The following is a 13,166-nucleotide window of genomic DNA, read 5'->3' on the forward strand; positions in this document are numbered from 1 at the left end:
TCTGTAGCTCAAAATGATTTGGCCACTTTGGCAAATCAAGTTCAATAAAATCCCTACGTTCATTCTCAAAAAAAAAAAAAAGATTATACACCACTTGACATATTAGTTGAATATGAAGTTAGGTGTGCACTATTTCTTAAAACAAGTTTTTTTTTTTTTTCTAATGGGAGTTTCTTAAAACCAGCTGATCAAAGGGATTCTAAAATTACCTTTGTTTTAGGTTCTCGACAACCCCCACCCCCCCCCCCCCCCCCCCCCAAAAAAAAAAAGAAAAAAAAAGAAAATAAAACTTTGTTGTACTGTTTGGGCTCATATGCTTAGTGCTTGGTCCAAATAGTGCATTTTGGTTTAGTTACTTACGTCTCATTTAACTTGATATAGTTGTGGGTCATTTAGCCCGACTTGGTTACAAGCCATCTATCCTAATTTGAAATAGTTAAATTAATGGATTTAAAGCCCAAATGATTTAAGAAGGATTTGAGCTTAAAGCCCAATTGTGTAACTGGCCGATTGGGTCTTTAGGCCTTATGTATGCTCCAAACATTTTAAGACTGGTGGAACTCCTAACCCAAGTTCAACGCCATATCGTATCGTGTCATATCAGTATTTGTGTTTGTGTCCATGCTTGTTAGCTCAATGCCAAAACACATTATATAACAAGTTATTTACAACATGAATGGTAATGAAATTTTAAATATGAATATAGCACCCATTGTTATAGCCATGTAATTAAATAAGGCTATTTCACATAAGGGGGGATTAATATTGATGTAGAGTATAGCTAAGTACTACAACTGTGGGTATTTATCCCATATATTATTGTACTCAAAACAGCGCCTTCAATTGGAACCATCAAAATACAAGGTTTCAACAATGTCATAAAGCATCTGGCATCTATGATACATCAGGAATCCAAGTCACATGCTAGACTAAGTGAAATTTAAGCTGAACTCCTGGAGAAACATCAACATGTACAAAAAAACTTGCTGCGACTATCAGATAGCAAAGAGGAAGCATTAGTCCCTTAAAATAATGAGTTCCTTCCTGCAAACAAAGCAACATACAAGAATTTGTATATAAAACTATCAAAAGATAATAATAGTTGCAAAAATCAAATCCAGAATAATCAAGAGCAAATTATTTGCACAAAATTGTTTCAAACACAATGAAACGAACAAAACCTAGAAAGCAGCTGGACTTAAAAAGTTTCCTGCCATCCTACTTAAATTAGAGCCTACCATGGCATATATATTTAAAATGCTTCCTTCTTTTTTAAACATGTGAAATAATTACAGATATTTATTTTTCTTAGTAACAAAAACACAAACCTGCAACATTAAGGCTACTACAAAGACGGATATAAAAAGTGTTGCTGTCTCGAAAAGCTGACAGTTTAAATCCATAGGTTGCCCCATAATCCAACCGAGGACTACAGAAAAAGGAATCTGCAGCAATATAATAATGCTTTTAGAGGTTATTGATGCCAAAAGGAAAATCTTCAATAAAGTAATACTAAACAGCACAACTATCAGTGCAAAAGTTTCTCATATATGAATAAACCTTCCAAGTATGAAATAAATCATATAGGGATGCCATTTTAATGACAAGATGGAGACATGAAAACCAAAGCAGATAACAACCTAATCTTGCTCGTGGCATTGATAAAATGGGAAAAAAAGTAAAGGAACTTTTTGGAGCTAAGAAAACAGAGAATCAGAGACAAAAAATCACTACCTCTCCAACATCTTCGGCATGTGTCCCTACAGTACATTCTATTCTTTCCGTTCTCTGAATTAAACACATGGTTTTGTTTATACAGGGTTTAGATTTGTCTCACATTGCAGACAACAAATATCATAGTAACGAAATTCATGTAAAAAGGTTTGAGTAGGAGCCTATCATTGGAAGTGTACTATTTATGTGTCCAGCCATAGATGATGGCAACAAGAGCTTTGCAGAAAGAAGAAACTACTAAATGATCATCACCAGCTCTCTTATACGGTTAAGATGTTTATCCATTTGCCGAGACAGCCAATGAGATGCAAAACTAAAGAGTAAAGACTGTGAAAGAGCCTAAATTCCAAAATTCTGGCAGATGACTGGCCTCGATAGATATTCGCACTTCTATTGTATTCACTTTTGTCTCAGAGGGAGAGGAGATCATACACCAATTATTGACATGGTTTAACAATGAAAGACATATTGTAGCTAAACTTCAATGCAACTGAAGAATCAGAATTATCATTGTTGGGTGATGACAAGGATTTCAACCAATCTAATGTATTCTCATGTACAGAAAATAGGAAAATGCTAGGAACACAACTTGCTCATGAGGCAAGTCATGAGTGGTGGAGTAAAAATGGTGGGTCTACAACTCCACCACTCACAACTTGTCACATGAGCAAGTTGTGGCAAAAGTTGTGGTCCTAACATTACTTTTGAAAATAGCCCCAGTACAAGTAAGTCCGCACAGGCCAAACACAGTTTCAAACATGTAACTGAAGCCCATCAATCCTCTGAGTGAACAAAAAATACAAGATATTTCACAGCAATCAAATTATTTCCCCTGAAGTTGTTAGTCCTTGGATGAGGAAGCACTAAACACAGTGATAATCCGAAGCATTCATGTGCTACAAATGTAGGCTCCAATGCAATGTAGATTAAACAATACACACATTAAATACAAGTATTTAATATATATATATATATATATATATTTGAAAGCACAAAACATAGAAAAGAAATTAAAAGCAACCCATCAGTTAATACCTACCACAAACAAAGCCATTTGCGTTGATGATCCTATTGAGACTCCTAATGTAATGTCCTGTGGAGAAATTCAAATTACTATAACTCATTAACAAAATTTTTTTAGAAGAGATTGTTGGAAAGCTTACAAGCTTGTCTTTCATGGCAAATGTAATAGCACTTGCATGATCTACAGCATTCCCCACAAGTGGAAGCAAAATAACACTAATAAATGAAACTGGCATATTCAATGCAATAGATGCTCTCTGCAAAACAATTGCCCGACCAGAAAGTTCTTAAATCAAATTCTAGTAAAGAAACAAGAAAAAGACACTAGAATAATGTCATTCAAAATTTCATTCTATTACAATCTTGAAAATAATAAGGGAAAAAAAAAGAAAAAAAGAAGAAAAAGAGACAAGCAGGTAAGGGGGTGAGGGGAAACATCAATCTCTTCTTTCCTTTCGCTTTTATCCTCCTTACATTTTCTTTCCTCTCCCTTGTCTATCCTACATTCTAAAGAAAGCTTTAATTTTGGCAGCTTAGAGTTCATTTGGCATAGATTATTTTGGCAGCTTAGAGGTACATTTAAACCAAAAAATGATTTGTGAGTGTTTCATATCTAAATTCAAAATATTGCTTTAACAAAAATTTAAACTAAAAAAGAGATTTTAAAAAAGAGTTTAAAAAAGTGGGAGGGTGATGCTTTAAAAAAAATATATATATATATATATACATATATATATATATATACATATATATTCTTGTGCAAAATTGTGAACTATGGACTTCTCATATGTGAGGCCATTATACGACATCAGATTGAAGCAAGATCTATATTCTTTCAAAGCTTACATTACATGTTATTGGTTTACAGCAATTTTTGAGTCTGGCCATTATTGAATTATGGGTTTTTTTTATGTCCAAAAACAGATCTTGAATTTCATAAAATTCCTGCTCATAATTTCACTTTTAGGGTTATTTTCTTAATTATGTTTGGTCTAGATTATTCCAGAATTTTTAAATATCATTAGGAGTGTTTTATTTGGATTTCTTTGCCTTTAGTTACTAATCAAATCAGGAGTCATGGTCCTACTAGTTTATATAAGAGTCGATGATTATATATAAATATGCTTCATTGTATTTAAAGAATTCATACTTGATCAATGTGATTTAAATTATTGAAGACATGTGCGGCTTGAATGTTCTTGTGCTCTATCTCTTCTTCCTCTTTGTATGCTATTACTGTTCAAGTCACTTGTTCAAACAGAAGAAACAAACTTCTCTCTTTTTCTCCTTCTTTACAACCCCAAATCAAACCCTTCTTCTTACAGATTAAAATGTTAAAACCCCATATACTTTAAGTACCAAATACCCCATCAAAAAAAGCCTTATAGGTTCTATTATTTGCTGTTGACCAAAAAATCTTGCAACCTGCCTGTTTTCTATTTCAGCCCTTGTTTGCCATCCAATCCTATCTCTTCAAGTCATAAACAAACTACAAGGCCAAACCATAATTTGTACCTCTATAACCCCACTTTAAAACCTTAAGCCCTCTTATCAAAATAAATAAATAAATAAACAAATAAATAAACCTTAAGCCCATCATCAGCACACCAAGACTAATTTGGAAAATCTGTCCTCTGTCACTTTTGACCGCTGGATCCCTAAAAATAGGATAGAAAACTAACCACATACCAAGCCAGAATTTGATATAAACATATAAACATCACCCAACAAAGTATTATGTGGTTAGTGTGTCCAACTGTAATGACTCCAGATGTAATCAGGGGAAACGGAAATTATATGTTTCCTCTAAAAACTGGTTTATCTTAAAGAATATAATAATAAATTTTCTGGGAGAATGAAACAATAACAAGAAAGTATACCTCTATTGTATCAACTAAATATTCAAATAGGATTGAGACACAAGCAGATATAATCAAAAGCCAAATTACTGATTCCCATTTTGAGATTTTGGGAGCTTCATCATCATATGAGCCTCGTCAATCTGAAACCCTTCCTATGTTCAAACCATATATCCAACCATAAATAAAAATTGAACAATTCAAGCTAAAAGAAATATTTAAACAGAAAATATGACAATGAAAATATAGGATACACCATATAAAGCAAGGCGCTTTGTAAAGACTCAGTGAGTCACTAAGCCAATAAAGTCTCAATTATGAATGTTGCATGAAAATGATTGGTCTTGTTGGCTGAGGTGGCCTCGATGGGTTGCAAATGTGCATTCTGCCCCATCCAGGAGAGGTAGTAGTACTATCTTCATTACTTCCCTCCCTCACCCAAAGACCATAATTTATGATTTAAAAGATCTGAACAATCTCACAATCTCTAATTTGGCATTGCCTCCTTTAAGGAACAACAAACAATTTCAAAACAGTCACTGCTTAACAACGAAAAGTGTAGTGTAGCCTATATCTTTTCTTTTCTTTTGGAGAACTACAATTGATTGGTAATTGTTGAATGTGCTACAGCAACCAGTTTTGAGGTCATAATATAAATATCCTAAATGACTCCATAGGCCATTAGAAAAATCAGTCAAATGTAGAAGAAGTTTAATTGTTTAATCTATTAGTAGAAAGATGTAGAAAAGACAGCATAAAGCAGGATTAGTTTAAACAATATTGGTCAGATGAAAAGCGTCTAACTTGGAAAATTTAAGAGTATAAGTAATTTTCCAGATTGACAATAATTAGTGATTTGAACTTTGAAGCGCTTGACAGTAAGGAAAATAAAACCTAGTATATCCATGCATAAGAATGTTATAAAATAAATAAATAGGAAAATGCATGGAGATTAAAATGCATAACCAACCTCATTAAGAGGAACATTGAGATTTCTTTGATTCTTTAGCTGGAAAAAAAGGTATGCAGCATATGTCACAAGCATAATGCAGGTGCTAAATCTTGAAAGAGCCAACTCTGACTTCCCAAAATAAACCTTAGTGTGTGTATAATGAAGAACAGTTGGAAAAAGCAGGCCCATGACTGCCATAAACAGCAATCCGGAGTTTACAACAGCAGTTGTCTGCATATCATATATATCAGCTTTAGCATGAAGATACAGGACAATTAATAGAAAAAAAAATTAGAATAGTTGCTAATACATCCACCTTATTAAACAGCTGTTCCTTGTGAAGAACAAACCCACCATAAAAGAACGCACATCCAAGTACCAGCAACAAGTTTGACAGAATTGAACCCAATAATGATAGCTGAACAACACGTATCATTCCACTTTTCATTGCAAGGATTGAAATTATTAATTCTATTGCATTCCCAAAAGTAGCATTCAAAAGGCCTCCAACTGCAATTTCAAATTCACTATTAAAAACAAATCTGGATAATAAAACTAATTACCAACCTAAAGGTTAAGATAAACAATGTGCATGGTAACATCAAGTTGCGTATGATAATATTTGCAACTACCTGAGAAAAGTGGTAGCTATTTTAAAAAGACTGGTCACAATCAAAGCTCCCCACAATCGCTTACAAAGCTCAAAATGACCTAGTTCCCACCTGATGTGAGACTCAACAAATTCCTACACAACACCTTGACAATCCAAATTCACTCAATTCAGTGTGTCACAATGTTCATTACATATTTTAAAAAGATTGTAGCTAACAAAGAAGAAACTGAGTTCCTCCCCTGATCAGGAGATCAGGAATGCATTTTGAAAAAAGAAAAATCCCAATAAGATTTTCCAAGTCGATTTTCCTCAATGAGACCAATACAAAGGGAGAGGGAAGTCAAATGAACAATATCTATGGCGCTTGCAGAAATTTTATGACATCCAACAAAAACTAGCAGGAATTTTGTAAATTTTGAGGCTATAAACTGAAAAAGGCTCAAGAGGGGAAAAGCAAAAAATTGCTAGTTAATATTGAGAAACAACAAAAACTTTACCTGTAGGTCCAGTATAAAAAGCAAGCTGCCTAAATCAAAGTGAAAATCAACACATTAGCTACTTAATAATTCAAATTCTTTGAAGGAATAAAAGAAAAGAAAATAGAACTAAATCAAAGTGAAAATCAACACATTAGCTACTTAATAATTCAAATTCTTTGAAGGAATAAAAGAAAAGAAAATAGAACTAAATCAAAGTGAAAATCAACACATTAGCTACTTAATAATTCAAATTCTTTGAAGGAATAAAAGAAAAGAAAATAGAAAAACAGAAATCCTTACTCTGTAGCATAACCTAAACGCTTAGCCAAAGGTGTTATGCCCACTAAGCTTAGAAAGAAGACCCAAGCCTGTAATCCACCTCAACAAGATAAACAAAAACCTATTCAAAGAATGAAACAAATGATTCAAGGCAGAGAGAAATGCAACTCACAGATTTATCAGTCAATTTCTGAACAAGAATTGCTGCTGGCCCAAAAACAATCAGCGAGTTGAGTTTGTTTGAGAAAACTACAGTCTTTATGCTCATATACACAACGTACAAAAACGTCAGAATACTACTCCCTTGCAAACCTCCAGACAACGATCCACTTTCATCTGAATGAATAAGATGCAAAAGATTTTAGCATCTTTTTCTGAGATAGAAATCACATCTAAGCTTAAAATTTTAGCATCTTCATAATGTCTCAAATAATAATGTTATAAGAATCTCATCAAGCGGGAGGATTAGTAGGTAGAATGAGGTTATGTTATGAAAGTAAAAGTTAAATCCTACGTTTTAAAATATAGATGAAAATTAAAAATCCACGAAATTTGTTCATGCTTAGTGTAATTCAATATAAGTTTCTAAATTTAATAGCATGATTTTTATAAATAATTGTACTAAACAGAATTGTGAAGAGAAATGTTATAGTCATAGAATATTGTTGTCACAAAATTAAGTGGGCGGTTTTTACTCCTGAAACGAATTTGGGACAATTTTTGGTGTTTGTAATCTCTCTTGCAAATATCAACCATTAACGATCAATCTTACCTATCTAAACAATACCACATACTAAAAGTAAAACCATCCAACTTTTTGTAGTGCATTGAAAGCAGCTGCGCAGATACAGGAGAAGCCATTAAAACGAAACATAGCATTATCAATTGGTGCAAGAGAATCTGATTTAATGATCGCATTCCTAAACATGCCTACATCTCTTGGCTCTTGGAATTTTAAGCTGAAGTGGGTCATAACCAAGTTCAAGGGAATTGATAGACATATTGGCTTTTGGAATTATGATCTGAATTGGGTCAGAACCAAGTTCAAGGGAAGAAGTCTGAAGCACTCAATATGCAATATAGCTTGGGTAGCTATAATATGATACAATATATGAAGGGGTTGGAATGAAAGGATTGACAATGGAAGAGAAATGAATGAAGCTGCTTTTGGAATTTGAGCCTAGTGGAAGCACATTCACGAACAAGAAATTAAAAACATGTTTGACCGCTGAGAACTTACAGAAGAGGAATATAATTGTGGATAGTTGGTATTGTATGTGTAAGGAGGACAGGGAGAAAGTGAATCACTTGCTTGTGCATTGTCCTGTCACTAGAGATTTAAGGGATATGGTTTTCGCTCTTGTTGGAGTACAATGGGTGATGCCTAAAGGGGTTTGGAAGACATTGAAACAGTGCAATATGGAAGGATGTTCCACATTGTTTAATGTGGTGTCTTTGGCGTGAAAGAAATGTTAGAACTTTTGAGGGCTGTGAATGGACTTTTTTTCGAATTGAAGATGCAATTTTTCAAAATGTTGTTTCAGTGGATGCTGGCTGCCGGGAATTTTCCTTTCTCTAATTTCTTGGAATTTATGGATCAGTAATCTTAGAACTTGGATCAATAAAACATATTACTTGTCAGTTTTTTTATAAAAAAAACATGCACATAAGACATCACTATTTAATGTGCGGATGCTCTTGCTAGACTAGGAACTCCTCTCTCAGGATTTTGTCGTTTATTTGGAATCTCCTTCAGAGGTATACTTGTTGCTTAGCTTAGATGTTGCTGGTGTTTTGTATAGTCTTTCTCTTAGCTCATCTGGGGTGGTTTAGTTTTTGTCAATGAAAAGCCTCATTTACCAAAAATAAAATATTTAACATGATTCAACCAACTCTATATGTACATCCACAGGCAATGCCAACCATAATCCACTATTAACAACACAGGTTACAATCAACTAACTCTCACAAAGTCTACTTATAAGGGCAAAATGCAGGTACAGTTACATTAGGTTTTCCAATAAAACTCAAACACTTGATTGTATTGAATTTAATTGTCCTTTGGAAAGATAAACCTTGTTTATGCTGCATTGATCAAATCAACCAAGTATTTAGATTTAATTGTAGAGCCTAACGGGCAGCACCTACGGAACTGTACCTAAGTTTTTTCTTCCTTAAAATAGCCCACAAAACTCATAAATACAATCACACTCAAAACCTCTCAAAAATAGAAACTAACCCAAATCCCAATATACCCATAACAAACTTTTAATATCAATAAACAAAAATAATCCAATGCCCCAATACACCTAATGTTACTCCTATACTAACAAACAAAAAAAATTCTCAACTCACACATGCAAGTATTAACCCTAAAAGAATTACTAAACTACTTTTCAAAAAAATCCGTTCATTTTTTTCTAAAACTCATATCCTCTCTCCATACGGAGGATCTTTTGGGCCAAAACCACCAAACCTTTTACACTATTGCCTTATATATAACTATTCAATACCTTTTTCTTGATGGCCTAGAAATACGCTCTACCAAATTAGATTTTTTAGCAGGAAATAAACTTTCCTTCCAAGCCAAGTCAAAATAAGAATTTGAGACAATTTTCAACACATACCTTGAAGGCAGTTAAGGCCGATGTGAAAGGAAGAATAGTTAGCAAGGCCAAAATTAAAACACACAATCCAAAACAAAACACTATGCTGTATTTGGAGGTTGCCCCTGTCTTGTCTTTGTAAATTGAGTTAGATTAGTGAGGTTGAAGTTTTGCAGCAATGCCTTTTGTCTGTAAACTGTAAGTAGTTATTATTGGCTCAAGGATGAAGTTTGCAGCAAATGCTGCATGTTTGTTAAAACTTTGTTTTGATTGAAAGAGAGTGTTATTCATCAAAAAGAAAAAGAAGGGTTTTAATTTCCAAGTATAATTACCTGTTCTTTCTAGAGGCCCCTCTGGTGAAGAACAGCTTCTTAGTAAGGGTGACTGTTGATCTTCTGCCTCCCCTCCCATATCTCTCACTCTTGCACCTTTCCCAATTTACCATTGTAACTATATAATGCATGCACACCTGCCAACAGCCCGAAAAATATCTCATGCAAAAAAAGGAAAAAAGAAAAAGAAAAAGTGAGCTTTCATAAAACCCCACTTGAAATGCAACAATTCCCAGAAAGGATTTGAAGTAAAGATGTCTTTGCACAGGAATCTTATCCCTGCAATCCTGAAAGCTCTTGTTATCGTTTCAAATTGGAGAAAACAACAAAGACATGCAATCTATATGACATTGACTAAAAACCAAAAAGCAAGAGCTAGTGAAAACAAAAATGAGATCCTTCACATGTTGTGTGCAGAGAAACTAAAGAAGAAAAAGCACCCACGTCTCCCACTCTTCCTCTCTCTTTCATAAACCAACTGTGGAGATGAATGCATTGGTAACTACAGTTTTCTGATCGTGGGCTCAATGCTTTACTAAATTTAGTCATATTCACGAACACTTTTTTTAAAGGAAATTGGTCAAACAATACATATGGGGCAATGTCTTATTATGTATAATCATGTCCAAGAACACTTTTTAAAGCAAACAAAACATATGTGGCTCAATGTTTTATCGTCTTATCCCAAAAAAAAAAAAAAAAAGTCTTATTATGTATTATCATATTCAAGAACACATTTTTAAAGGAAATTTGTTAAACACGACATATGGGCTCAATATATTGTATAGAACATTTTTTTAAAGGAAAATTGTCGAACAAAACATATATTTTCAATATTTTACTACATATAATCATATTCAAGAACACTTTTTGAACATTCAGTTCACTGAGGAAATTTGTCAAACATAACAAATGCACCAACAATGCCACAACCAAACTAGCAACAATGCCACAGCCAAACTAGCAGGAACACAAAATGCTATTACACTGAAAACATAAAGAGAGAGAACACAGTACACCGATCTAGCTATCAGCCTATCACCGACCAACCCGAAATTCCATTCCATTGAAAATATAAAAGAACCTATTCTAAATTTGAGTGAGAATCTGAAGCCAGATTGAGGTAACACAAAAATTGCCTTGAGCTTTAGCAGTTGAGTAAGCCTCAAGCCATCCATCACTTCTTGGACGCTTGAGAGTCCTGTTAAGTAATATGTGGCTTAACTGGGACCTAATGTTTCTAACTGAAGACTAAGTTTAAATCTCCTCTACTCCCACTATAACGGTGGACTTAAAAAAAAAAATCTACCATCTATCAATAATTGTGTTTAGATTAAACTGAATGGAAATTTTTAGTTGATATGGCAAAGCTACAATTGGACTCTAACATTACACTTAGCAATGGCAGGACTGAAGAATGGATCCTTCACCTCACCCTGCATGGCTTTGTTTTGTCTCATTCCTACACCGCCCCACAGAGGTATTGTGCATATCAGATTTCTTCAACCATTCAAAATAGTTAGTTAGGCACGTTTTCAAACAATTTAGAAAACTAACATCTCGAGTTTTGAAACTCGAGATTCAACTTAAAAACCGAGTCTCATAAAATCGCTTTCCATTAGTTCTGCACTGCTGAGGTGGCAAAAATTGCCACGCGGATCTCGAGTCTTTAAGACTCGAGTTTCGCTTGGCACAAACCGAGTCTATAAGACTCAAGATTTAATTATAGGAATAATAATAATTTCAACGGATCTCGAGTCTTATAGACTCGAGTTTTTCCTAGCGCAAACCGAGTCTATAAGACTCGAGATTTACTTATCCAAACAATGTACTTAACTTTGAACAGAACTCGAGTCTATAAGACTCGAGTTCTGGTGGAACTATTTTACTACTCCATTCCGTCCACAGTAAAAAACAGATAGCAGTAGTTTTCAGAACGTGTTCCTGGGAATAGATTATTCAGTCCACACTCAGTATCTTCAAACTCTCACCCAAAAACAGAGCATCCTCAACTCTCACCCATACACTCAGCCTCACTAACTCTCACACCTCTCACTCTCACTCACCACATTGCCTCTCTCACTGCTCTTCCCTCTCAAGAATTTCATATTTCAGGTATGGGTTTTTTGATTTGATTGTTATTGTAGTTGGGTATTAGTTGTGTATGGGTTTTGCCACTAAGAGAACTTCCCAATGACTTTATGGGTTTTCCAATGACTCCATGTTTTTTCCTAATATAAGATGTTCTTCTTGTAGTATCTTTTTGTTGTTGATTTCAATTCCATGTTTTTATTGGCTTGCATGTCATTTGAGCTATATATTATTTGTTATATTTTCTTTGATTTATTACTAATTCATGTGATTAATCTTAACCATCTTGATAAAAATATGTTTTTGCATTAGCCATTTTGGTGAAATAAAAAAAATTCTGTTCTCATTGACTTTATTCTTTTTGAGGTGTTTCCCTGCATTAATTCTTCTTGATCAAATCTGCCAACTAGAACAGAAGTAAACTGTGATTGTTTAATACCATCTATAACCTGATGCACGTACTCTGTCTTGTTGTATTTCACCCAACAATAACGTTTAGTACAATTCATACCACCAAATGATCACTTGTTGTCACCACATCCACCATTACAACCATTACCACTAGAAGCTATTACAACCTCCAATGCTAGAAACTAAAGCAAAAGACTATGGTTGTCTCAATAGAACCTTGGCCTAAGCATGAGCACAATAATGAGAATTAACATTGGCAGCTGAAGTGAGGGTTTCACTAGAAAGAATCTGCTCTTTAAAACCATGTAGATCAGAATCTAAGCCAGACAGTAATGTAGTAATCATATATTCCTCTCAATATCGCTTATGTTGCTTCAAATCATAGTGTGTGTCCAAACTAAATAATTTAAACCATTTAATTTATTTAAGGTAATTGATTTAGGCATGTTATCATCATTAAGCAAGGATTTTCTTTCATCAAACATCAATAGACTCCTTTTAAACCATATCAAATACAACTAAAGAAGAAGGCATCCCGACAAACCAAAAACATAATAAACCAGCCAGACTCAACCCCAAGCAAGAGAAAAGGTTCGTGCACTTTTTGTTTCAATTATGTGCTTCATTAAGTAATAAAACTTCAATTAATAAAAAAAATAACTTGTATACGCATACATAATGCTACCAATCAAAAGTATATTTACTATACATTTGATTATTCATCATTGAGAGGGCATGTATTATTATTTGTAGTTGACTGCTATACCTACAAAGGTAGTATTGGAAA

The 13,166-nt window shown here is 33.9% G+C and overlaps 1 protein-coding gene across 4 annotated transcripts; it reads right to left on the reverse strand.

Annotated features, from left to right (window-relative positions):
- Positions 1–661: 661 nt before the first annotated feature.
- Positions 662–11,348, reverse strand: LOC126694126 (vacuolar cation/proton exchanger 5-like). Of its 4 annotated transcripts, XM_050390204.1 has the most exons (10): positions 9,878–11,348; positions 7,112–7,275; positions 6,961–7,028; positions 6,679–6,707; positions 5,885–6,078; positions 5,587–5,799; positions 2,898–3,014; positions 2,774–2,827; positions 1,329–1,445; positions 662–1,044 (listed from the first exon to the last, which is right to left on the reverse strand). In XM_050390204.1, exons 1-10 carry the CDS (start codon positions 9,954–9,956, stop codon positions 925–927), a joined length of 1,155 nt encoding a protein of 384 aa, XP_050246161.1. In that variant the 5' UTR covers positions 9,957–11,348; the 3' UTR covers positions 662–924. The 4 variants fall into 4 exon arrangements, with proteins under 4 accessions (XP_050246161.1, XP_050246162.1, XP_050246163.1 ...); XM_050390205.1 differs by lacking the exon at positions 2,898–3,014; XM_050390206.1 differs by lacking the exon at positions 1,329–1,445.
- Positions 11,349–13,166: the final 1,818 nt, after the last annotated feature.

The sequence above is a fragment of the Quercus robur genome, chromosome 8, assembly GCF_932294415.1.
Source record: "Quercus robur chromosome 8, dhQueRobu3.1, whole genome shotgun sequence".
NCBI lineage: Eukaryota > Viridiplantae > Streptophyta > Magnoliopsida > Fagales > Fagaceae > Quercus > Quercus robur.